Source organism: Taudactylus pleione, unplaced genomic scaffold (assembly GCF_031769625.1).
Source record: "Taudactylus pleione unplaced genomic scaffold, aTauple2 ptg000774l, whole genome shotgun sequence".
Classification (NCBI taxonomy): domain Eukaryota; kingdom Metazoa; phylum Chordata; class Amphibia; order Anura; family Myobatrachidae; genus Taudactylus; species Taudactylus pleione.
In genome coordinates this window covers 3163811-3191806 of record NW_028285176.1, presented here as the reverse complement: position 1 = coordinate 3191806, position 27996 = coordinate 3163811, and the positions used below count along the sequence as shown (strand labels likewise).

At 43.5% G+C, this 27996-nt stretch overlaps 1 protein-coding gene across 1 annotated transcript in view; it reads right to left on the bottom strand.

Moving 5' to 3' along the window:
• The window catches only part of UBTD2 (ubiquitin domain containing 2), a 131988-nt gene that overhangs the window by 54271 nt on the left and 49721 nt on the right, over positions 1–27996 (bottom strand). Inside the window, exon 2 of the mRNA XM_088457635.1 lies at positions 7586–7822. Coding sequence (XP_088313761.1) covers positions 7586–7822 — 237 coding nt within the window. The remainder of the gene's footprint in view (positions 1–7585; positions 7823–27996) is intronic.

The following is a 27996-nucleotide window of genomic DNA, read 5'->3' as shown; positions in this document are numbered from 1 at the left end:
TTGCCAATATAATTTGTGATCGAACTATGAAATGCAGGGCATGACTACACTCTGGTTCATGCCTCATTCAGCTTAAGCTGAGTGCACTCCCATGTAATATATATATATCAGTGATCGCGCTGAGCGAAAAAAATAGTGCGTCTCAGAGACCTCACACTTTAAAAAATTGGGATCCTACTCCACTGTTTCCGAGTCCCATCACATATTATGGGGGGGGGGGGTGAGGGCAGGCAGCAGTTGGGACAGTGCAGGAATGATGATGTTCGTCCATGTAAGATGACGTTTAGCCTCTTTCTGAGTTCCGTTTTTTTGGAGGGAAAAATCCGAACTCAACGTGCAAACTAGAACCTATCCGAGCCTGCACATCCCTAGTAGTAACACATTATCCTCACTCACACCTGTAGTAACTTATTCCCCTCCCACACCTCTGTAGTAACACATTAGCCCCGCTATCCAGGGGCATTTTAAGAGAGGAGGGGGCCCGAGTGCAGACTCCCTCCTCTCTCTAGCGGTGCCGCGGTGGGTGCAGTAGATACTGGCTTAGTGCCAGAACCTACTGCGCATGCGCGGGTCTCTGGGGGACAGCAGTACTGCGCATGCGTGAGTCAGAAGGAAAAAGGCCACGCCATTTTTCCATTTGGTTTTGCTGCTCTGCAGTACAGGCAGGCTCTGCAGAGCAGCACTCGGGAGTCAAACAACAGGTAAGTATATAGATTATATGGGTGCAGGGTGTGCAGTGCGAGCCCCCCTGGACCCAGGGGCCTGTGTGTACCGCACACCCGGCACCCATTATAGATACGCCCCTGCCGCTAACCCCTGTGGTAACACATTCCCCTCCCTCACCTCAATAGTAACACATTCCCCTCTCACTGCTGTGGTAACACATTTTTCTCTATCATCTCACCCACATTCCTTCCTTTACTATTCAGATGGGGAGCCACACCAACTGCCAGTTATGTTTGGCGGAACTTGGGTTGTCAGCTGGTGTTTGAATATTGAACTGTGCTGTAGCCACGATGAGTCAGTCAGGCAGGACACAGGGGGAGGAAACATTTTAGCCTTTTTCACTCCCTCAGGAGTCGAATTTCGAAAAATCCAACAGCACCTATGTAATGGAAGGGTTTGGGCTGGGCGTTGATGAGTCAGTCATTCAGAATAGATAGATAGATAGATAGATAGATACACACATACATACATATATATATATATATATATATATATTATACATACTGTATATATGTATAATATACACACACACATTTTACAATGTTTACATCAACTTGAATAAACTTCTTAACCTAAGTAGTCAAGTCAATTAGGTGCAAGTTGGGTCCTGCGAGCCATTCTCACGGCAAACTTGCACCGCAAATTGCATTTGCAGTTCAATCCCAAACTGGCATTGCTTTTTCTGAGGAAATTTGTGTTTTTTTTTTTTCTTTTGTGCACCCATATGAGGAGAAAAGGTAGGAAAATCTTTACTCTAATGCAGTTTTTCTCAAACTCGGTCCTCAGGACCCCACACAGGTCACATTTTCCAGATCACCCAGCAGGTGCACAGGTGTATTCATTACTCACTGACACATTTTAAAATATCCACAGGTGGAGCTTTGTGATTCTGTGAGGAGACCTGGAAAACATGCACTGTTTGGGGTCCTGAGGACAGAGTTTGAGAACCTGTGCTCTAATGTAACAATGTCAGGATACAGTGCAGAACCTCTGGTAGACCCCTACCAATAAATAATCATGCACTAGGAGGAGTTTAAATAGCATAATTTGGCCAATAAAGACATGTCAGTTTTCAGGCCTTATACGTATGGGCCTGCTATTTCAATTGACACTTCTTGGGGGTCCAGGACAGTTTCCCCACTTTTTCATGCACTTCTCCCAGGTCACATTTTGTAGAAAAGGCATACAACCTCATAGTGAGTACTGCAAATTGACATTTGTAATTGAATCTCGCATTTCTCAGCTGCATACATTCACGAGATACGAGTTTTATGATACAAACTCGCCCTTAACTGAACTGACCCCTAAATTGTCTGTTTGGCCCATAGGTCACATAAACCCTTTTTGTTCTTTATTTAGCATGTTTTGTTGCTGTATATAGTAAACTATGTTTTATGATAAACTCCATCACATCTATTTTCAATGAACGCAGTGTGTGCTGAGAGTCTCATTGTAAAATGATTAAATGTGCACGCTCACAGAATTGGAGAACAAGCCGCAGTAACAAGGAGGTTCCTGCAAGCAGTATAAGTGACCTACCAACATACATATTTAATCCATATAAATATTTTAATTGTCTAAATGAACTTGGAGCCAGCTGCGTCTTACATATATTTTATGTGACCACTAAATACAAAATACAAGAATAGGAACACACATATCTTATTATTATATATCCTTTTGTTTTCTTATAGAAATTAAGTTGTTTTGTGATCAAAACTGTCAAATATTCTCAGTTCTTATAACGTTTACATAAATATTTGTCATCACTATTAGCAGCTGTTCAATTTGACATTGGGGTCTTGTTTGAGCAAAACAAAACAAAAAAACAAGTAACTGTGCTCCTGGTTAAAACCATGTTGCACTGCAGGTGGGGCCGATGTAAATATGTAGAGCGATTTAGATGCGAGAGGGTTGTGTCCAAACTTCATTGTAAATTGCAGTGTAAATATAAAGCTGCCTAGCTTTTATATGTGGACTACACGTACAATATAGCCACTAATTACCCTGACTGCAAAAAAATAAGTTGATTTTACCCATTGCATTGCAACATGGTTTGTACCAGGTGCAACGTTTTTGTTGTTTGTTTTTATTTGCTATGCTCCCAACTCAGAATCAGCCCCATTGTGTATTAGAAGTTTTGGTTTAGGAATTAAACAATAAAAAGCATTGCTCATAAACTGCAAAGAAAAAAATAGCCAGCAACAATAATTATAACAGTATGAAGAAAATTATTGTAGTTATTCACTAATGAAAAAACCCCCACAACAAATGGGACTGAGGACATTATAGTTAAAGGCCACATGCAGTAAGACCATACTCTGCCAACTCTCCCTGATCGTCAGGGAAACTCCCTGAAATAGTAGCAGACTCCCTAAAAAGTCTTGAAATCTCACTGATTGCACCTTATATCCCCATTATGAAGATGTTATATAAAAGAAAAAAAAAAAAGATATGTACTTTGAAATGGGATCAATAGTATAAATTCCTTGCATTGGTTATAAGCATACTTGCCGACTTTCTGGCTGCTCCTTCCGGGAGGGAGCAGCCAGATTGGAAGGGGGGCATGGCCGGGACAAGGGGGAGTAGCCAGGCAGGTAACGGGCATTTGCGGGCTTGGCGGGCGAGGGCCACGCCCCTGCTACACAATGCCGATAATACAGGCGGGGCCAAAATGACACGATTCAGTGTGAATCGCGTCACCGGCCTGATCCGCTGCAGGGGTTTAACTATTGATTGCGTGAGGGGGGGGGGGGGGTTGGGGTCGGAGGGATCGGCGGCTGCCGGGTGGCTTGCCTGCCATTCCAGGGGGCCAGGAGCTGCACTCAATTTTCGGGAGGCTCCCGGCAAAAATCGGAAGGGTAGGCAAGCCTGGTTATAAGGCACAGTGATCCCTATGCCTACATGCACTTTCTGAAAAGTATCTGTGTGTTTTCATCAACACGTAAGATCTCACTATCTGCTTTGGTCCATTTACATTTGGATGTAAATCAATTTTATGACATGCTTCTAAGATGTAGCAGTATATGCCCACTTTACCACGCGCTCATAGGTGTTGCTTTCACAATCTCCCTGAAATGCTTTTCAAAAGTAGGCAAGTACAGTATGAGTAAGGGTCTGTTCCAGTGGTAAAAGCAACAAGAGACACTGTGGAATTTTCACATCAAAATTACTGTTCACCATTCATTGCTTTTGTCAGACATTGGGGTCAATCCAATTAAGTGAAAGTTACGGGGTTTTTCATGAAACTCGCAGAGTTCGCACGACTGCTCGCACTGGTGAATTCTCCAATCCAAAATAAAATGCCTATTCGTGGTACTCGCAGCAGGGTTTGCAAATTTTCTGACAAATGCGATGTAAGAGAAGGCATGAAAAAGTGGGGTGACCTTCCTGGACCCAGAAAAAAGTGACAATTTTGTTGGCAGAATCATACAGAAGGCTTTTAGTGGGCATAAGGAAAGTACTGGAGCTTTTTAAATGGTGTTAAATGGCTATGTGCATTTTTAAAAAAAAGTTATATAAAAGCAAACTTGTTTACTTTCATACGAAAAAAGGAAAAACAAAGTAGGAAAAAAAGATGCTTTTGGGGTATTTTGAGGTGACAAAAAAATAGAGAATATATAAAAATACTCTAATTAAATTTGGGATGCATAAAGCATGTATTCATTGGACTAATTAAGCGAATTGAAAACTTCCAATTACCTAATTGGTCATCGGGGAGGGGGTGTCCAAGGGGATCGCCACTGTGTCCTGAAATTTTAACCTTAAAATAAAGATTTACCCTACCATCTCTCACCGCCAGGGAGGCGCAAACAGAAAAATGCAAGTTTACTCTGACTGGCTCAATGTAAGTTTCTAATGGATTGCAAGATAATTTCCAATGCGAATTTGTTGAGAAAACAGCAACCCACACCTAAATGGATTGACTTGTTTTATGACCAAGAGGGGACCCATTTTTACGTTACAAGAGCAGAATCACCTGGTTGAATGATTCTGTGACTATTCGGTTAGGTGCCCACATCCGTGTTTAACACATTGGTTACCGTGCTGCATTACTAATCCTATGAAGAATTACAATGGTCGCAGGTTCACCATTCATTGCTGTGGTTTAGCTTGAGGGTATGAGGATGGCCATACCTTCATGCTACCCAAAGGCTGGCAGGTTCTTGGTAAAATATTTCTTAGCTCTGACATACCAATCACTCTACTTTAGGGAGACCTCCCAGGAAGCACTGAGGAGCCTTATGCTTCTCAACTTTTACAGCTATTGGATGGAAGATTCAGCTGTGGGGCTCAGGGCAGGGTGCCTATGGTGTCATTTCATGAGCCTGTGGGACTCACTAAACATTTGGGAGAGCCCCCTGATGATCTGGGAGAGTAGGCAAGTACGCTTATACAGCGTGAAAATTATACATTGAAGTGTGTGAGTACAGTTCTCAAACTAGCAAAAAATAAACCACTATTTTAATAATGCTGTATTTGAACACAATTCAGAGAGACATTTTTATGCCGGACAGGTGCTAGGTATAACACATTTCACCATATGCCACTTGTGTCCTTCAGGAACATCTTCTGGAAGGGTTTCTCATTGCAATATCCTGTGATTTATAATAATTTTATTTATATAGCGCTTTTCTCCCATAGGACTCAAAGTCGCTATAAGCAGTCCCTCTGAATTGAAGGACAACTCCACCCCATCAGAAAACAAAACACACTTTTGAGCGGAGTGCAAAGACTTACCCAAAAAACAAGAACAGGCATTTTGCCTGCTATGCCTCATACTGCCTTTGTTCCCCAGTATTATTGCGCAGCTCTTCTCCATCTGCCAAAATCACTGGTCCCACAACATTGCTAACTACAGTAGGTAGGAGTTTGTAAAATAATGTGACGGGGACAGGTGTTACTCCAAATATTTGCCTCTTCAGCAATCCAGAATTCGCCCTAGCCAACTCAATGTTTTCCTTGTGGTAAGCTAAAGGCATAGCAACCATAAAGAATGTCTTCGATCCTGGGGGATCTATTTACAGCTTCCAACAGCTCCAGGAGAAGATTTCGTGACCTAATTCTCTTTTCTACATATGCCTTCAGGTTCATCACTATGCCTTCAGTAAAATACCGGCCAGCCACTTAAGAACATTACAGTAGGACGATAGTTATCTTTTTCCTGCTCTGTCAAATTTAAATTTTGTTACTAGTACTTACTTGTTCCTAATGACAAACATTTATTTATGTATACATTTTAGGTCCACATGGCAGCAGACTTCCCCACCATTTCTAAACCAATTTAGTTTGAATACACTATAAAAGATTTCCCTCCACTAGACTCCAAAATCCTTAATAAGGCTTATGCATCCCATGCTCACAGATAACATATGGTTGTGGGGCAAACAAAACTTTACCCTAAATTTAACATATGGGAAGGAACCATTATACATAACATGTAGAGAAATATATGATCGGTGAGAAGAAGCGCAGCAGACTGCTGCCTGTGATGGGTAAACCTGTGTCCCCCTAAGACCCCAAGAAAATAGTGAAAATAAATGATGGTATGCCCACCTCCCGGCGCAGTCACATTAAGTAGAGATGTGGTAATGTAAACAATGATACTTCCCTAAACAAATTAGTGGTTTCTCTTGAATGAAGTTAAAGATACATATGCAAAAGAAAGAAATGGAAAAACATTGGACCTCTTTCAGAGGCGGTCGTTAGTTGCAAGAAGTCGCGCTGAATCAGGGCGGCCGCTTGCATCCTGAACGACCACCTCCTTGTCGATCACTAAGCTAGCGACCGACATGGGGGATGGTCGCGATGGTCAAGACCATCACGACCATCGGGGCTTACGACCAGACCCCAAGGTTGGGTCTGGGCACTCGTAAGCCCCAGGGAGCTTCCTGCTCTGATTGACCAGGAAGCTTCCCACTGACATCAGCAATGATGTCAGTGGGGCCGCCCCCAAACGGCAAGCGTTCCGGTGGGAATGCCTCCTTTTGGGCAGGCACGCCCCCTGCCTGCCTCCTAAACGGGGTGAGCTGTCACTCACCATCGACAGCTCACCCTGTCTGCTGCGAGACCCCTAGCGACGGAGCGTCCTTCGCTAGCCGGGTCTCGCACATGCGCACGACGGAGCAATCAATTGTGGATGTATGGGGGCCTTAAGACACGCAGATTGGAACTGGGATCCCTCTGCGTGCACATCACATGATCGTGGGAGGCCACATGTAATGAGTACCCAGACTATTTAGCTGTAAATAACTATAAGGAATAGTATGATTTATATCTCTGTTCAATCATACTCGCTGTATCCTTTGGAGATTTTGCTAAACTTCAAGTCACACTTTGGAAGCCCGAAGGTCCAGAATCCCATCTGGGGCGGTAAGTACCCTAACCCTCCCCTGGTGGTGACTAACCCTAACCCCCCCCTTCCCGCACCCTAAACCTAACCCTCCCCAGGGGGTGCCTAAACCTAATCCCCACATCCCTAGCTAAGTGTAATACTTACCCGTATACTTACCTTCTGGATGGCGGGGGACAGGATGCTGACATCAGTATCCTGATGTCTTAGGGATAGCGGTGTCTATATATCGACGCCTGGGATCCCATTCACCTGCATATTTAACGTATCCCTGTGGAAAAGTTTCCTAAAAGCAAACAGGTAGATGTGCACTAGAGTGGCCTTGTGCAAAACTAAGGTGTCATGAGATGCACCTCAACTGCTGGTTAACAGCATCACAATCAAAGTAAATATGTGTACAATATGTTCAAACCTCATTATTGTGTGTTATGGCCAAGTGAAAAATCTCACTTTATGTCCAAAGTTCCAATTTGATCAAATCTAGTATTCAGATTAAAACAAACCTACCATGCGGTAATGTTATACTTGCACCATCAATGATTGCTTGGGCCAATTCATGATCATTACTCTCAAATGCATGTGCTGCTGCCTTCAGCGCATCCCAAATCTCTTTACGCCCCTCAAAAGCCGGTGCAGTGTCCCAGAACTCATCCCGTTTGCTGCGCAACTGTCCATCTGTCATAGGGTAGTCACTTTTCCATTTGGGTTTATCCTTCTTCAAGGGCTGATTACGTCCTAAGGCCACTAGAAAACAAAAGAAAGATTGCACCCTGTAAATAGGCTTGCATGGTAAATATACACTGACAAGGAGAAAAGAATGTTCTATGTCATCCAATTCAAATGAAAAATTGGTAAAAAAAAAAACAAAAACCTGCAGATGTACTCAACAGAAGAGAACGGAAATGCTTCACAATTGACATTCCTACTTCACAATACAATTACACAGACAATTAATCTGTAGATCTTTGCAGACATTTCTATTCTGCTAGATGTTTCACGGGTAATAAAACAAACAAGTTTGTTAAAAATGTGAAAAAGTAAATTTTGGAGGAAAGAAGAACTTTTCGGTGTGTAGTATATGGCTTTCCTCAGCTTGTTATAATGATAGTGGGCCTGCCTTCTACTTTATGTCAGAATGGCTTGGGTCAAATGTGAGTACCATTAAATGTGAAACACAGCTAGATTTGCTGAAAGCAGCAGCTCTCATAATTGCTAGCTACATTAAAGACTGAAGGATGGCAGGACAAAAAATCATCAGAGGAAGGAGCTATTGGAAACCAAACCTTGTGCAATGTCTTCATGCTGGCACTAATGAAAGATCCAGCTGGGAACCAGCCACGTTGGAGGCTGCATCAGTTTTATTTATAACATTTTCTGTGTGCTTAGGCAGACTGTATTAATTACTAAGGAAATTGAAGAAATGCCATTTTTATCTACTACTGTAGATTTATAGGAACCAAATAATATAAATATGTAGAGTATAAGATGCATGTATGATACAATCCTTCTCATTATATTACACAAGATTGCTTGTATTTACAGAATGTGAAATAAATGTTCTATACAAGTAGAAAGCAATGGTTTACTGAAAAACCTACTTTTTTTTTTTAAGCATTTGCCCAATAATTTCCATGAGGTAGCCTACACACTAGACAGCACTGACATGCTCTAAAACCAAAAAAAAATCTCATCACATCAATCGCACACATTAAATAAACATTCCAGTGTTCTCAGTTTGAATAAGCCTAGTTTACATGCATCAAACATCTCCTGAATGAGTCATTACTAGTACATCTTATATTAGCCTAACCCTAATGTTGACATTTCACATGTCGACACTGTGGTGTAGACATTATGTCAACCTAATGACTACATCACATGCACCTGGACAAAGCAGGCTGCATTGCAGGGGGTGCAAATATTTTTCTTATTTTTGCATGCAGGGTAAATATTGGCTGCTTTTCCATGTAGTCCACACATGCTGGACAGCTTTATTTTTACACTGTCATTTAGTATTGAGTTTGGCCACACCCCTTACCAAATATATATCTGGGTACACATTAGACGATGTGCACTCAGCGATGCGACGGGAATTCCCCTTGCCGACGAGCCAACATAACTGGCAGCCGGAACACAGACGATCCGGTGCCAGACCACCCGATATGTAAGCCACTGCCGCATCCCGCTGCATGGGGTCGTCAGCCGCATCGTCAGGTTGAGCTGCATGTAGGGATGACCGGATGATGCGGCTGACGACCAAATGGGAGCATGCAACGGCCGACATAGTGGGTACACACTAGACAATTTTGACAATATGCTGGCCCGATCCGTCGGAATCGGGCATATCGTCCGAGAAATCGTCTAATGTGTACCCAGCTTGTAACACTATCCGATCCATTGCACCATATAATGTTCCGACGCGGATCGGAACGATATATCACGTGGATTTCAAAGTGTACGCAGGATTGCGCATGCCCGCGGGTCATTTATCGCACTGTCCCATCTGCTGTGTTGCACATCAAATGGGACGATGCAATGAACGTTGCTAAATGCAGCTTCCTATCTGACATGCTGCACATCAGATGGGACATATGACGTACGATGCGGTTCGCCAACATTAATACTGCAATGATATATTGTGCCATTGTACGGCGTATTGTGCAAAGTGTACAGGGGAACGATATATCGATACATCGTAGCGGCCAGTCGCAGGATCACCGGATCTGTCAGGTGTGTACTCAGCTTTACTTTCAAACTAGTCCAAAGTTTCATGCCAAGACATAGTATTCGAGGAGTCTGTATAATACTAAAGGTGTGATTAGTAAAGAGGAAAAATAGAGAATGTTTTGTTTAAAGAGCAATACAAACAATTTAGTATTGACCTTTACTATACGATTCTATAAATGTTCAAAAACATCTAAGTGCCAGGAGCAGTTCTGCATAGAGAAACACTTCTCAGCCTATTTGTATTTGTAAATATGAACATCAATTGCCTCTCTGTACTGGAATAAAACATAAGAATTCTTCCCCTTTTCTCCAATTATGATGACTAACAATAACTGCTGAAGAACATAATACAAAAGACATCAAAAAAACAAAACACTTTTCTTTCTATCAGGGCCATATTCATCATCACTAAGTGGTATAAGGTATTACTAAAGTGTGGGTTTTCAAAAGTGGAGATGTTGCGCATAGCAACCAATCAGATTCTACTTAACATTTATCTAGTGCCCTTGCAGAAGATAATAGCTAGAAACTGATTGGTTGCTCTGGACAACATCTCCACTTCTAGAAGTCTGTACTTTTGTAAATATACACCTTAATTTCTAGTGAAAATGAACATTTTAACCTACTTTTGTATAAATTAAGTATTGGGCCATTCATCATAAAAAGGTAATATCTTCAGCTTACCTTTCACTGCCGATCTGTCCCCAGACACTAGTATGAGGACCTAAATTCATCAAGCTCAGAAAGTACAATATTTTCTGAGCTTGACTACGGGAACATTTGCCATCTTAAGATGGCGTTTGCTCCCGCACCCCTACTCCTTTCCCATGGGAAGTAGTTCCGGGTTGCGTAGAGAGATCCTTTCGGATCCCTTCGCCGTATGCCGGGGCTGTGTGTGCTTGCATGAACTCTAGTTCACACAGGTGCACTAGCACTGCCATGTCAGCCTAGCACTGAAAAGATTTGGGGAGACAGCTGATTTTCAGATCAGCTGTCTCCTCACTGAAGCAATGATGAATGAGTAACCAAGTTAAATATCATAATGAATATGCCCTTTCGTGTCAAAATCTGGGCTTCCGGATAAGTAAATTCAAGCAGTCCATGTTGCCCATAGCATTCTTATGCTACGGCGCTCCCCCCTTCCCTTTACTAAAGTGGGCGTCACCAGTATATGAGGCTAAATTGAAATAAAAAAATTAAAAGTCAGAAATTGTCAGAGTACCTACCCAGTGTTCACTCTAGGTTCGGCACCGGACCTATAGAAAGGGCAATCTGGCGCACCAGAAAAGGGGACGTGACCACAGGAAAAGGGGACGTTTCTTTAAGATGTGCCCTTTTTTCTGTATAATAAATGTACCCTGTGCCGCACTCAACCCGCTCCTATCCTTCCTGTGACTTTCTTTATCCCACCCCTCTTTGCCCTGGGCAAACTGCTATGCTATTGCCCCAGGGTGGAGGGTCAGCTCACCTCAGTTTATATACTGTAAAATTGGTTACAGGTAAAAGTGACGAGAAGACTGAAGAAGACTGAAGATTTGCAGTACAGAAGTACATAGCTACAGATTATGTAAAGGTAGGCAGCGTTCCTGCTAGGCTGTTTTAGCGGGGCGCCACACTCTGCCCGTTTTCAAAAGGGCAGAATGCTCCCTGCCACCCTTGGGGGTGCCATGTCAAAACAGGCTGCAGGTGCCATCCCCACCAGTGGGCCGCAGTGTCCGGCGGGTGGAAAAAATTGCGGTTTAGCGCCGGTGAATGGATGCAGGACTCATGTGTCTGGCATCTATTCATAGAGATATGAGTGCTTGGAGCAGCCCAGCATGTCCGTAAGTGACGGGCACGCTCCCAAGAGTAATGAAAAGGAGGTACATCCCCTTTTCCTGTGGTCACGTCCCCTTTTCTGGTGCGCCAGATTGCCCTATCTATAGGTCCGGTGCTGAACCTAGAGTGAACACCGGGTAGGTACCTGTTACTGAGGACAGGGAGCAGGTATGTGGTGGTGGGGACCTGTTACTGAGGGCAGGGATCAGGGATGTGTTGGTAGGGACCTAATTTCCCATTATGTAAGAGCTTTATAATCGAAAGCAATGTTTGCAGAATTCAGTACAATTTTATGTTTGGAGAAAATTCAATGTAAGTTTAAGAATTCCTTAGGTGCTTTAATATACACAGGGGGAGACGGATCGTGTCGCTATAACTCTTCCTGCTTTGCCTCCTAACTGAGGCGAAGCAGGAATCAGTACCGACGAGATGCAAGACCATCTCGTCTGCCAGAGTGGGGGAGTGAAAACTCCCCCCTCCGGCGATCCCTGCCACAGCGCATCACTTTAGTGCTGATGCGCTGTGTCTCACCTCCCGGCCGGCACCACTGAGCATGTGCGATATCTCCCAAGCATCACGACATCTTCCGTGCAGTCCAGCAGCAGTGACAGTGCTGTCACTGCCCATTCATACATTGGAAGGCACATCGGCACGCTATCTTGTAGATAGCAGCGCTGATGACGGGGGTGCATAGCGCCCATTGTTTTACACCCAACCCCACATTAATACATGGGGGAGAAGAGGTATCAGTGGTTATGTGCGCTGATACCACTATACCCCCATATCGCCCCTTCACACAGCTCTCCCAAAGTCCTTTATGAGGTACATCCCATACTTGGCATCTTGAAAACCACAGTATGCACCGGATAAACCAGGTTTCTTTTCATCTCCTTTCCAGGACCCCTCCCTTTCCCCTTGTTGTTTTAGCTCTTCCTCTCTGCAGTGTATTATTTTTCCCTCTCCGTTATTCCTTCTGCAGCTACTGTATGTAATAGCACATCTGCGAGCTCTAGTGTATCCACTATATACAGTATGGGAAAGGTTTATTTGAGCATTTAGAAGTTATTGTAAATGTAAACAAATAAAACGTGTGTATTTGTATATACTGTATCATTTTTTTTAAAGGTTAAAAGGTGTTAAAAGGTGAGCCAGCTAAATGTAGATTTAATTTTACTAAATATTTTTGCAGCATATCGAGCATATTTAAGGCAGCTTAGGACAAATACTAATAGCTTTTTATAAAACATGTATTAAATGTTACCCTTTCCTCTTGTAAATTTTAATTTAGCTAGGCCATAGTTTATCTTCTATTTCAGGTCAGTGAATCTAATTTGTAAAATGGATGGTTTGCCTACTTGGCTGGTATATGGGGGGTAGTAATAACTTGGGTGAAGGATTCTCAAAAATTGGAATGAAAAAATCCTTTAAGATATAAACCGGTCTGTCTAGCTGGTGGCTCAAGGCCCTGATATAGCCCTCTAAAGTATTGTCATGTCCATTTTCTTCCCTTATATCTCCATATACTTGACATGAATGCCCAGTTAGAACAGGAATGTAGCCCTCTACACTGAAGTACATGGATAGCAGTGATATAATATTGATTATGTAAATAAAATGCTCCATTTGTAGAACACAGCCTCATAAGAAATACCATTTACATACATAGATAGATGCTGAATGTACTTTGCTGAAATGCAATTCCCTCATGTTTAAATTATGCTTTTTAAATCCAATATTTTTGGCACCTTATTCGCCACTATGTAGAAGCGAAACTTGTACATTTTGGGCCTTTCACCCCGGAATGGGTAAGCTTAAGTATATTTCATTCCAATATACGAATGACTATAGCAAGTAGGAAACTTTTATTAGCTATCAACGCTGCTGGTAGGAAAACAATCTTGCAGGGCTGGATAGACAGTACACCTCCTCAAATACCTCTGTTCCTGAACAAACTTTATATAGAAGTGTTTCCACCCAGTCCATCCTGATAGAAAATAAAGAAAAATACGTGGAAAGTTTCTTTTTGGTATGGGAGTCGCATATAGTCTCCCACTCACAACTAGGAAACAAATACATCATGGCTTTAATAATACCACGTGGTATCTTACCAGGTTAGTGACACAAGACCCACCTATTTCCTTAACTTAATTGATAAGGAATTCAACAGGTACCTTCCCAAGGCTCCTATTATAGTGTTTCGGAATCGTGGCTGCAGTTGCTCCTGATTGTTTATTTTTTGCTCTTTTCCTTTTTCGTTTGTTTTATTTATTTATTTTATTTATATGTTAACAGTCTGTATGTTACAATGTGTATGTCACGTGACTTATTCTCACTATCAATATTATCTAATTTTGTCTATGCGATTTTCTAATGTGACCACATTTATTCAGACTATCGTATATTATATTTGTTCTATGTCGTCTCAATTAAAAATTGTTTTAAAAAAAAATATATATGCTTTTTATTTTAAAAGCCATTTTCTTGGGTGAAATAGTCATTTTAAAGAAGACCTGTAATGGTGAACAAGTACATAACAGGTAATTACAAAGTACTTGTACTATACAGAGCATTTAGGGCCTGATTCAGACCCACTCGCGAGCGGCTGACCGCTCGCAAGTGGGTCGATGGTGTGCACTGCACATGCGCACGACGGAGGGAGCTCCGTCGTGCGCATGCGCGAGACGTGACGTGCGAAGGACTTTCCCTCGCTCGCTGTGTCTGATCAAAGGGGGCGTGCTGTCGATTGACAGCACGCCCCCTTTGGTGGGGGTGTGCCTGCCAGACGGAGGCGTTCCCAAGGGAACGCCTACCGTCAGAAGCCGGCCCCACTGACATCACTAGTGATGTCAGTGGGAGTGATTTTGGCTCTGATAGAGCCAAAATCACTCCGGGCCTTGCGGTTGAAAAACTCAACCGCAGGCTTCGGCTCGCAGTGGCGATGGTCAAGACCATCGCGACCATCATCCTGCACACTCGTATATGCTGTGGGTGGTGACCCACAGCTATACGAGTGTCCAGGAGGACGCTCCATAATTATGGAGGTGGGCCCTGATTCAGAGCGAGCGCTCTGGTCAGAGTGTCCGGCTCTGAATCAGGGCCTTAATGAAGAAATAATTAGTATTTTTTCTGTAGTACTTTTAGTAGTTTACAAAATAAGAGCTATGGTAGACTAACCATTGATAACTCTGTTCCTTCGAAGTCCATGGGGTCCACAGGGATACCAACGGATAATGTGGTTGGAGTGATCCAGGATGCCTTTGGTGCTCCTCCATATATACTCCGCCCCTGGCCACAGGCATTCAGTTCAGTAAACAAGCCCAAGACAGGAGAAGGAAAGAGTAGAAGGAAGAACAATGGTACACTAAAAACTCGCAGAAAATGCAGGAATCCATGCCTGAAAGAGAAATTACCTAATGAAGCGAGGTGCATCAGGGTGGGTGCCCTGTGGACCCTATGGACTTCGAAGAAAAAGAGTTATCAATGGCAAGTCTACCATAACTTATTTTCTTCTGGGTCCATAGTGATACACAGGGATACCATAAGAATATCATAAAGCAGCTCCCCTCAGGGTGGGGGACGATCCTGGGCAGAAAGAAAAACTCATTGCCCAAAAGGAAGCATCCTGAGAGGCAAAAAAATCAAAGGCATAGAACCTAAGAAAAGTGTGGACATAAGAGCACATTATTGCCTTGTACAAATGTTCAACATAGGCACCACGATGAGATGCACACAATGGTTCCACAGACCGAGTAGAATATGCTGTCGCTGTGTATGGGACAGGGAGATCAGCCTTAGTGTAAACCTGGGAGATAGTCATAAGTTACCATCGAGCCAGAGTTTGTTTGCTGGCTGGCCAACCTTGTTTGTGAAAACAAAATAAACACAAAAAGAGCGTCTGATTTTCTAACAGAGTTTGTACACTCCACATAGATACGGAGAGCACTAACCATATCCAGGAATATTTAACCTACAGAAAGATCTGAAGACTGAAAAAGCTGGAACCACAATTTCTTCATACACATGAAAATGGAACACTACCTTAGAAAAGTAACCCTCCTCTGTACGGAGGACAGCTCTAACCAGGTGAAAAAAAGAAAAAAAATGGGGAGCAACAATAAAATGCTGCAAAATAGGAGACTCTGCATGCAGAATAAATAGCGAGGATAAAAAAAAATATATGTTTGTTTTCGCTGTCAACCTCTTCCAATCTACAGAGTCCAGAGGTTCCAAAGGGGGAGCTTGGAGCCCCTTGAGAACCAAAGACAAATCCCACGGTGCCAATGGTGGTACAAAAGGGGGCTGAACTCGGAGAACCCCCTGAAAAAAAAGAATTCTAACATCCGGCAAAGAAGCAATTCTCTTCTGGAACCAGACTGACAGCGCAGAAACCTTCACTCCCAGGGTGGCTAGGCAGAGACCAAAGTCTAACCCAGCCTAGAAAAAATAAGTACCCGGGAAAACCTAAAACCTTAGGGTCATAGTTTCTTGTGAGAACACCCAACAGAATGCCAAACTCTAATAGATGCGGGCAGAGGAAGGCTTTCGGCGCCCTAAGCATCGTTTAAATCACAGAGCAAGAGAAACCTTTGGTTCTTAAGATGGAAGCCTTAAGAGCCACCCTGTCAAGGATAGATGAGGTAAGTCAGGATGCAGACAATAACCCAGCACTAACAGATCCGGCCATAGAGGAAGAGGAAACTGACTATCTATGGATAGATTCCGTATGTTTGTGAACCAATGACATCTAGGCGAAGCAGGAGACAATAGCATTACTGTTCTGCCTTCCTGCTTGAATTTCCTGAGAATCCTTGGGAGGAGGAAAGAGATACACCAGCTTGAAGTCCCATCTTACTGCCAGTGCGTCCCTGATTGTTGGCTGAGGGGTCTTTGGTCCATGACCCATACCTGGAGAGCTTGTATTTGTGACGTGATTCCATGAGGTCTATGTCTGGTAGGTCCCATTTTCCACCAGAAGTTGAAAACCCCCCAGAAGAACCCACTCTCTGACGTGTATGTCCTGCCGATTTAGGAAGTCTGCTTCCCAAATGAAGACTCCATGGATGAATATTGCAGAGATAGCCACTAGAGGACGTTCTGTCCAAAGCAGAATGTTTGTCAATTGCCTCATGGCTGCATTACTTCGCGTACCTCTCTGACGATTGGGATAGGCTACTGTGGTCGCGTTGTCGGACTGAATCAGGACCGGCCTGCCCTGGAGCAGGTTCTGTGCCATGATGAGTGCTTTGTATACTGCTCCAGAATGTTATGGGCTGATGACTTTCCTGATTTGTCCATTTTCCCTGAAAGGTGTGATGACCTGTCACCTCTCCCCATCCACGAAGACTGGCGTCCGTCGTGAAAAGCACCCCATCTTGGATCAAGAATGGGCAACCTTTATCCTGATGATCCTTATGTAGCTACCAAGAGAGATGAATCTCCATAGTGAGAAGGATCCTCTGGTACCGTATTAGATGATACTGTCCGTTCCAGCTGGAGAGAACCAATTGCTGCAAAGCCCTGGAGTGGAACTGAGCATATTCCACCATGTCAAAGGTGGAAACCATCTACCCCGAGACCGGCTTCACTGATAGAATTTATACCCTTTCATTGCAGAGCAATTTGCGTACTCGCAATGACAGGGCCACAATTTAGTCCTCTAGCAAAACACCCTTTATGCCCGAGAATCCAGAAGCGCCCCCAGATGTACCATCTGCTGTATTGGAGACAGAGAAGTCTTCTTCCAATCGATTATCCAGCTGTGCTTCTGTAGGCAGCCCATGTCAGTTGGAGATGGTGTTGCAGAATCGCTGGAGATTATGTCATTATCAGAAGACCCGCCCAGGTATTCTGATTCTCTGAAGCCTGAAATAAGCAGTCATCGCTGCCATTAATTTGGTGAAGACCTGTGGGGCCGCCGAGAACCCAAAGTGCAGTGCCTAAAATTGGTAATGTTGTTTCAGGACAGCAACACATACAAATGGTTGGTGAGATAGCTTAATCGGCACATGGAAGTACGCACCATGAATGTCCAAAGAAGACAAAAAAAAATCCCTAGGTTTCATTGATCGAAGAGTTTCCATACAGAACTTGAGTACACGGATAACCCTGTTGAGGGTTTTCAGATTTAGAATAGGACGATGAGACCCATTCTGTTTCTGAACCAAAATAAATTGGAATAACTATCTTTCCCCTGTTGAACCACAGGAACCAAGATTATCACCCCTGCCTGCAGCAGGGAGTAAATGGCCTCCTGGTAGGGCCAAATTCATAATAGACTCCGATGGAGAAATTAGTGCAAAAAACTTCTGGTGAGGAGGTCTCCGAAAAGTGACAGCATACCCCTGAAAAACCACTTATCGGACCCAGGCGTCTTATTTGATGCCAGCAGTCCGCAAATTGAAGAAGTCTGCCTTCCATCCTGGAACCCCCCAGGAGGAGGCCCGCCCCATCAGGCAGAGGGTTTGTCATCCGGCTTAGAAGCTGGACGTCTGGCCGACCAGGACCTCTTAAAAAAAATAACGTCTGCTTAAGCGCCTTAGCGCCTACCGGTCTGTTCGTAACAGCTGCCATACTCTGACCTGAGCGAGTATAAACATCCAACCAGGAACCACTATGGTGGGGTTGTCGCCACAAGGTGTGGAAGAAGAACAGCAAATTGAATTACAGGATGTAGATCTGGAGGAACAACAACCTGCTAATAGAATCAGAGGCATTTATAAACCAATGTGTGGCACAACAACGAATGATGTGTACACACGGTACGATCAGTCAGCGATAACTATATCGCTGATTGACTGTCCTGCACCTTCTCGGAGTGCTGTATCATTGATGTCAATCATACAGCACACCTCCAACCCGCCATCAACGATCACGGGTCCCTATAGTAACCTGATCGATATCGAGCAGGCTGGCCTGCATGCACGGGCAATGGACGATATCATTATCATCCATACATGTCCGCGCATTGCAGCTCGTTGGTGGGTTGGAATGGACCAAAAAATGCACAATATGAATAACGATATGATCAATATCGTTAATTTTAATCGTTCCGTGTGTACGCACCATAACTCTATTGCTTAAGAGAGCTGACAGGACGAATTGCTGATGTTGACCAAACTGAATGATTCGGTAGAGATAGCAATGTGCGGTGGGACAATTTACAAACGTTGGAACCCTTATAAAGGCTGGAGGAAAATACAAATGGTGTATGCTTCAATATGGACATACAGTGAAAGATCAGGACTGGGGGAAAACAATAGGAAAAGCGACAATGGCAGCATGGTTGCAGAGACCCAAGAGAAGCTGGAGGAAACTGCTGCCAATGAAGATACATTAGAGGAGTTAGAATAATGTAAAAAAGATATAAAGGAAGACATCAAAAAGAAAAAAGGCAGAATGGAAACAACTGCAGAAGCAGAATAAAAACATCAATGAGAGACTCTGGGAAGAGACTTTGCACTTTGGGTGGCGGGGGATAATCTGAAGGATTAGAACACTGGTGCTAAATGTATTTCACAGGTGTAACAGGGTTATCCCTGTTGCATAAAGTGTTGGGGGTGAGATCCAAAATCTTACACATCAACAGTAAGCCTGCAAAACTCATAGCTGTCTCCAGCTCCCAGTGCTGTCACCTACACCCAGCAATGCCTGCAACATTCATCCCTGTCTCCAGCTCCCAGCGCTGCCTGCAAAACTCATCCCCGTCTCCAGCTCCGAGTGCTGTCTCCAACACCAAGCACTGCCTTCAAAACTCATTGCTGTCTCCATCTTCCAGTACTAATTCCAATTCTCAGAGCTGTTACCTATACCCAGTGCGATCATCATATTTCTTGCTGTCTGAAGTGATGAGGAAACATTGGAAGTGTGAATGGATATTTTGAGGGGTAAATGGAGGAGCTCCCAGCTCCTTGATGGTAAACATCAAACTATCAATTGATATGTCTTTTCCAAAAAAGCTGAAGTGAAAAAAGTTACAGTGTTAGAAATGCTTGCAGTCACCTATTTAAATAAAACCATAGTAAATCAAACTATACCAGTGAATTTTTATTAATAAAAATCTAGAATCCATAATCATATCATACATAAGCATTTCCATTATATGTTGGTTTTGAATGCAACAATATAATTTCAGTTTTGTCAGACCAGCACAGATCCCCAAATTAATAGATTTGCCTATTTGCAAGAAAGGCACTTATTAAGGAAAAACTCAGTTTTAAATGGCATAAGTTACAAACAGCAGCTCTGTTACTCCTTGCATAGTATATTTATTAATAGCCAATTTATACTATATAATCAGGGCCGCAACTAGGGGGGGGCTAGGGGTGCGTGTGCACCGTGTGACAGATTTGAGGGGGTGCCGCAGGGCCGCTCCAGGGTCATGAGGAACTAGCGGCGGTGCATTGCACTGGAGCCCGCCGCAATAAAGGGACCCGCGGCCAGTGTCAACAGCAGGCAACCAAGGCATGCTGGTGGCTGCCACGGGAGAAGCTAGGAAGCAGTCAGGTCGGAGGAGAGGCAGAGGAAGTCCCTCCCCTTCCCTTCCCTCATCACACCCCGGCACCTCTTCTCTAAGTTGGTGCAACTCCGCACTTCCTGCTGTTCCACGGCACCGTCGGGAGTCTGAAGTCCCCGGCATAAAGACGATGGTAGCCACTAGCCAGTGGAAAAGAGCCTCACTCCCTGGCCCCTGCCTGCCAGCCCAGCCCTGCACATCACACCACAGCCCTGCCTGCTCCTGCAAATGGTAAATACAAGCTTTTTATCTCTGAGTGTGTGTGTGTATGTGTGTGTGTGTGTGTGTGTGTGTGTGTGTATATGTGTGTGTGTGTATGTATATATATATATATATATATATATATATACACACACATATAATATATGTGTGTACTGTATATATACACATATATATGTATATACATTAATATGTGTGTACTGTATATATATATACACATATATATGTATATATATATATAAATGTGTGTGAGTGTGTGTATATATATGTGTGTGTATGTGTGTGTGTGTGTGTGTGTGTGTGTATATATATAAAAATCTCAAAAATAGGCTGCACTCACCAGTTTGTAGAGTAGAAAACAAATTATTTATTAAATTTGTCAGCAAGTGTTTCTTCATTGCTGACATTTTTCTATAAATACATTTTTTATATAATATATATATATATTATATTTTGCATACCTCCCAACTGTCCCCATTTCAGCGGTATAGTCCCACTTTTTGGAGATTGTACCGCTATACCACCTGCAGGCCACAGTGTCCTGCAGTCCGGAGGGAGGTTGGTTGGGCACTGTCGCACATGCGCTCTTCATCCGTGTTGAGACGGGAGACAATGGGGCTGCTCCACAGCTCTCAGAGCTCTGGCCATGCCCACAGCATGGCAAGAACAAGGACATGACTTGCAGACCCACCCCAAAAATGGGGCTGCTCATCAGAGACGGGGGGGGCGCGAAATACTGCTTTGCCCCGAGTGACAAAGATCCTAGTTTCGGCCCTGATATAATTTTACCATCAATACAGCCAGGATATACAATACTGGTTTTGGTTGGCGATCTACTTTAAGTTGGATGGTTCTGAATGATATTTCTCTGTTAAGGTGCACATCAAGTAGGCGTATTAATGAGCGATTTAACGATTAGGACATCGTAATCGTGCAATCGCTCATTAATCGTCCACTATAATGTCGGAAACGACCAGCGATGTGCACTCCCTCTGGCCGTGTCAGACATCAATCATTGCCCAAATATGCAGGTCAATCTGCCGATGACAGATTGACCATGTTCTGGGATGAGGGAGGGTGCCGACACTGCCGACACTGAACGACTAATCGTTCAGTGAAGGCACTGCAGGGGATGGGGAACGACGGTACGATTACATTGTTGTAATCGTACTGTCGTTACCCCATCGCCTAATGGATGTGCGCCTTTAGTGTGAAAATGCTATATAATTAAAAAAATATATAAAAATGGTTGCTCGGGGTGTTACGATGCAGTTAGGTAGCGGGGTTATGCACCGGGTAGGGAGTGTTAGGATTAGGGTGCGAGAGGTTAGGTTTAGGCACTAGGGAAGGTTGGGGGGGAAGGGGGGGGGGGGAAGGGGGAGTAAGGGTTAAGCACCGGGGAGGGTGGGGAGGGTTTAGAAAAGTACTCACCGTCACTTCCCATGGGTGTTGGGATGCCGCTGTCGGTATTCTGACCAGCAGCATCCCAACAGCCGGGATTTCATACCCAACCCTTCCTTAACTGCTCTTCTTATCCAGGCAAGTTCTTCCTTGTTCCAGAGGACTAGGCCAGAGTCATTTTTTGATGTTTGGGAACTTTTATGCCGGGTACACACTAGACGATGTGTGTACCCAGTGATCGTGCTGAACGAAAAAAAAAAAAGTGGTTCCCAGGGACCCCTCACTTTAAAAAATTGGGGTCCTACTCCAGTGTCTGTGTCCTATCACAATTTATGCTTCACTGCCTGTAGTGCGTAAAAATGCGGTACAGCGCATATTTTGCACTGAGAATGACATGGGGAGAAGAGAACAGGGGTGGGAGGAGAGAGTACACAGGACAGCAGAAGGGGTACAGACATGGGGAGAGGGGCACAGGTGGGAGGGCAGAGTACACGGGAGAGCAGAAGAGGTACAGACATGGGGTGAGGGAAAGAGGGCACAATGGAGCTGGAGAGCAGAAGGAGTAAAGACATGAGGAAAGGGGAACAGGGGTGGGAGGGCAGAGTACACAGGAGAGCAGAAGGGAAACAGGGGGCACAGGGGTGGGAGAGGAGAATACATAGGAGAGCAAAAGGGGTACAGTAGTTGCTCCACTATTATTATAATAGGACAAGTTAAAGAGGGCACTAGTGGGTGCTGCAGCTGTATTTCCTCCTGTGCTATAATAAATGTACGGTAAGTACCATTTACCTGCTGCCAGTAAAAGTGATACGGCCTGCACAGCAGTCACACGGGTGAATGATGACAACAGCGTCCTTCTACTGAAGGGGATCTATCCATTACCACTGGGATAAGGTAGGAGGAAGCATGATCTGGCGTCTATACATTAGGAGCAGCATGGACGTCAGATGGAATGCACAGCCGGCGTTATTTGATTGGTGAATGCTGCCGGTAGTGATTGGACAAGGTGCCGCCTGCGGTGATTGGCTGTGCCCGTTGTGTGTGCACTGCAGCAGCCAATCACCGACAGCAGTGATTGTCTGTTCTGTGGCAAGCTACACAAGTGAGGGACTCGCGACCAGGTCATATTTAAAAACTGAGTCCCTCACTACCTGTATCGCTTAGAAACGCACTATAGTGCGTATTTCGCAATCACTGGTACCCAGCCGATGAGATAAACAACATATTGTGTGGTTGTTTGACACCACACAATCGGTGAACGACTGCACGATATGTCTCCACAAGCATGGGATTGTTCATCAAATTGACAGATTGAGCAGCATGTAGGCTTATCAACATCTAGTATGTACCAAGCCTATGATGTTTGGTTAGTGGGTTTTAAAAAAAAAAAAAAAGATTTTATTGATATACAGTATACAGTATTAATTGCCCATTAATATTAATGATAAAGCTAAAATCATATTCTCAAAAGCTTTAGCTTTTTTCCTTGAAACTCTGTTACTGGCCACATAGGATAAATTGATAAGTGCAGTCTCGTTACTCACGATTATCTTTCAGAGCGAACAGACAAGATCACATTGTTTGTTTGCCTGGCAAGTCAGGTCTACAACGTCCTCTCTTGTAGTCTTTCCCACATCTCATAACAGAGACATGATTAATCACAGAGCAGTAAGGTTGACCCAAACTGTCAGACACACTAAGCCAAAAGGCGGCCTCTCTCCTGAAATATTAAACATGCAAGTCCCAGACATCCAACCCCACTGGGTCCTGGAGACCCCTTTTTAGGTGTACATGTTGCAAAAGAATAACCAAAACTCTCTTTCAGGATAACCAGCACTGGACTTTGCCAGCATGGTAAACCATAGAGGGGTATCAGCAGTATGGGGGTACCTCCACCATGATTCCAACCAGCCCCCGACCAGTTGCAGTGGTTTACCCCAGGGTAGCTGTGCCTGCAAAAATGCATGCAGGCACCCTCCTGGATATTACTAGTTCCTGTACCAACAGCACCTGGGCTCTTTCTGATACCCTAGGGCAGAGGTTCCCAAACTTTTTTGAATCACGGCGCCCTAGAATATCAGCATTGTTTTCACGGCACCCCTAAGCCAAAAGTTTGTTATTGAGAAATTCAGAAAAAAAATGTAGCAAAGTAGTAAAGTGAAGTAAATTGTACCTGTCATCCTTAGGTTCAGTTATGTGATTGGGACAGGTTTGTGCTTCTGTTTGTCCACATATTTACATTACATTGACCATAAAGAATTTGATTTGGTGCTGGACAACCAACCTGAGGCACCCCTGCAATTGTCCCGTGGCACCCCAGGGTGCAGTGGCACACAGTTTGGGAACCACTGCCCTAGGGCCATAGTTGCAGAGTTTTTAGCAACTATGGCGAAGCCAGGGTGGGGGCATGGCATAACCAAGTTGCAGTGCGGGGTTGCGACACCACGCTCATGTCATCACCCCCGATATATAATGTCACAATTGCTGGCAGTGTAAAACAGAGGGCAGGTCTACAGTGACAGGATTTAGTGTGAATCGTGTCATCAAGCCAACCGGACCGCCCTCTTCACTCAGAAAGTGAGAAGTTGCATGTGGCCCCCAGGAGAGCTTCCCACTTTTCTGAGCATTCGGGAGAGCCATCCAAGATTTGGGAGTTTCTCAGACGTTCCCGGAAGAGTAGGCAGGTCCCTTACCTAGTCCCAGTGTTATTAATCACAAAATGTGTGGACAAATAGAAAGACAATCCTGTCCACCGCAACTTAACTGAATCTAAGGATGGCAGCCGTGGGAAGGAGTCCCGGGTTCTGCCCCTGGTCGTCTCGTTCCATAGAACGGCAGGGCTTAAGGAACCCTAGTTCATGCAGGAGTACCATCGGCAGTGCTAATTTTCACTGCTGCAAAAGTAGCAGTGTAAAGATTTGTGGAGACAGACGATTTTCAGATCAGCTGTCTCTGTGCCTTGCGCTTGCAGCAAGTATGAACGTTAGTTATTAACATAATAAAGTATGGCCCTCAATGAGAACCATACAGTAGATTGTCAAAAGGACAGCAACATTTTATAAATATTCTATTACATTACCACCAGAAATCAGCAACTATGCAGCTACACCTTGCATTGTGTTGAACGTCACCTAGAAAAGAGAACCAGGGCTACAGCATGCTTCTAGCAGAGAAGGTCACATGTACAGTATTTTAAATATTTTATTAGCCGCAACTCTCCTGCTAAAATACATAGCTACTTTCATGTTGCTGAATTTACTAACAGATCACTATCTAGTCCAACCCCATTCTTTACAGAGCTATCATTTTTCATCAAGCACACTTGCTGATCCAACAGTAAACACAAGTCTTGTTAACTACTTAGCTCCTAAACAAAGCACAATCTAATTTATCATTGCGACAAATGAAAGTGGCTGTGCAATACAGACTACAGAATGAAGGAAGCGCGTTCCATCAGGTAAGAATGAAATGCAAGAACCAAAGAAAAAAATGTCACTTTTCATGATACTAAATACTATGAAGTTAATAAATTCATGATAAGCTAGATAAACATATTAAATAGAAGTGCTCTTAAAATGTCTAAACCAGGCTCTGGTTTCCTTGCCAGGAACCCTATAAATATTTACTAATAGTCCTTTTATATTTCTTAAACAGATAAAATTATTTTATATTTTCTTTTTTTGCTGCTACAGATCGCTTTTGCGTAATGGGTACATACCTAAAGATTTCTGTCCAATCTGTCTGGTGGAAATAAAAATCTGGTAATGTATGGGAGCAACTTATAATCAATCATTTCTCACAAATGCCAAAAAATAGACAAAAATGATTGTTCAGACAAATTGGCTTAATCAGTTTGATTTTACCATTTTATCCGAACGACTGTTGTGTGTTTTCCAGTGTTTGGGAGCAAATTTCTATTGTATTTCTCCCATACATTACCAGAGATTGGACAGATAAATATTTAGGTGGGTACCCAAAGTACCTTTTGTGTATGCCCGAGGAACTCCTAGTGGGGACATTTACTGTAGACTGGCAAACCTTGCTGTAAAGCTATGACTTGTGGCAGATCTTTACATTCTTTTTTAATCCAAATAAAACCGAGACACATGAGCATTACACATAGGAGTTGCACAAGGATTGCAGAAATTACCACAAGAAATGGAATAAAATGGCCAGACAAGTATAGTGCACTGTTTTATAAGGTAATTTAGGAGCCTATGTGTGGAGTTTGTATGTTCTCCATGTGGTTTCATTATTTCTTCTTGGTACTCTAGCTGTCTCCCAGATGCCAGTAGGTTGATTGGACCCTAGTATATACTAAATATATATGTGTGTGTGTGTGTGTGTGTGTGTGGGGGGGGGGGGGGGATTTAGAAACTAAGCTCAAATGGTATAGAGATGGATGTTAATGATTATATATTCTCTGTGCAGTATATTATTGGCGCTATATAAACAATAACCAACTGTATATCATACCATTTATCACCTACAAACATTTTACTTGTGCAGGAAGTAATAAAGCAACTTGATCGGGAGAAATATACTATGGAAACAGTGCTATTTAAGGAGGAAAAATACTATGGAGACAATGTATTTTGTACAATTTTCTGGCCGTTTCACCGGATCGGCCACATACCTGAGATATTTGGAATTGCAGTATGTATTCATTAAATAAAGATACATTTCCTTCTTTCTTTTTCAATCATCAATTAATGGCAATATGCAACAGCTAGACATCAATTAATTGTACATCAATTAGGCACCTATAGGAACTACTATCTCCAACTGGCAAATTTCCAGGACAGCAGTGTACTTGTGCACACTGGATTTCAGAAGCATACTAGACTGCTCATCTCATCTTCCACTGTAGTGGTCATTTTTGGCCACACGGGTCTGAAACTGCTTCTGATGAGGGCGTAAGATTAGTTTTACGATGGATGGTTTTACATTTGGATTGACCAACACTTTTAAACATGTAGTCATTCGATGACAGCAAAGGTGTGTTGAAGTCGTTTAGACTTGGTTGGCCTTTAAACAAAGACAACATTGATCATTTTGACTGGAAGAAAATATATAGTGTTTGTCTATTAGGCAGAAGAATCTCAAATATAATTACATAGCTCAGCGACTGCATGTATCCTTTCAATCTGTTCTCTACCATCTTCTACTTTGGCACGGTTTCAGTAACTCAGAACTTGCCAAAACAAATAGTCATTAATAAGATCTGCAAATCAAGCACTTTGCATGAGGTGGGATTGTCAGAAACAAAGGCCCCAAACAAAAGATTTGGGAAAACATGTGGTTTTTCTCAGGTCTCCATGTACAAATTAGTCATTTCACCATTTTGGAGCAGTCAATACTCTATTACTTATCAGTAGATACAGCAGCAATAGTGTTCCCGCTATACTGCGGGCTGGCACGGTGCTGGGGGAGTCGGCAGGGAGCCTCTGTGTGCGCGCACTCCCGGGAAAAGGACACGCTTCCAATTTGTCACACTTGGGGGCATACCCAGCACTTACGAAGGTGCTGAGCTTCCCCCAAGCTCTCCTTTCATGGTGAATAGATGTTGTGCGCATGCACATGGCGTCAATTCTCCCAGCAGCGAACGTTCACCGCAACTTTTCCCACCCGCGGCACACTGCAACCCACAGGTGGGGAAGGCTCAGGGTATGCTGTTTTAGTAGGGCGGCAGTCTAGCGGGAACAGAAACATTGTGAACCATTCAGAATTTTCAGAACTTTTGCATTCATGTAATCTTAAAAAGAACCCAATAAATCGACCACCATACAAAAGAACAGTGTTGTACGCTATTGCATTCGCAGCTGCGATACTGCCCGCAATTTATGTGTGAAAATATACTAATATCTGCAAACAGACTCCAAGTCTGAAAGTGTGCGATGGACTGTACAAATGGTGCTACACACACTTCTCCTATCTGTGTTGTGTGTAGATCTTCCAGGGGTTTAGAACACACCACCATCGATGCAACATCGGATGCACATCAACTCCTCGATTAAGTCCTGGGCTGCACTGATTTCGGGTTAACTTTCTCTCTGAAATTGGCCTCTGAGACACTGGTTCGGCCACCTTCCTGACTCCACCCAGGATGTCCATGTAAGCAGTGGTCTGCTCCGGACCTTGAGATAACGGAGACATTGAGAATGTGGTGTAAAACTACACGCATGTAGTGAGACTTTACTTGGTGTTTTGTGCAGTAGCAAAAAATAAATAAAATAAATTG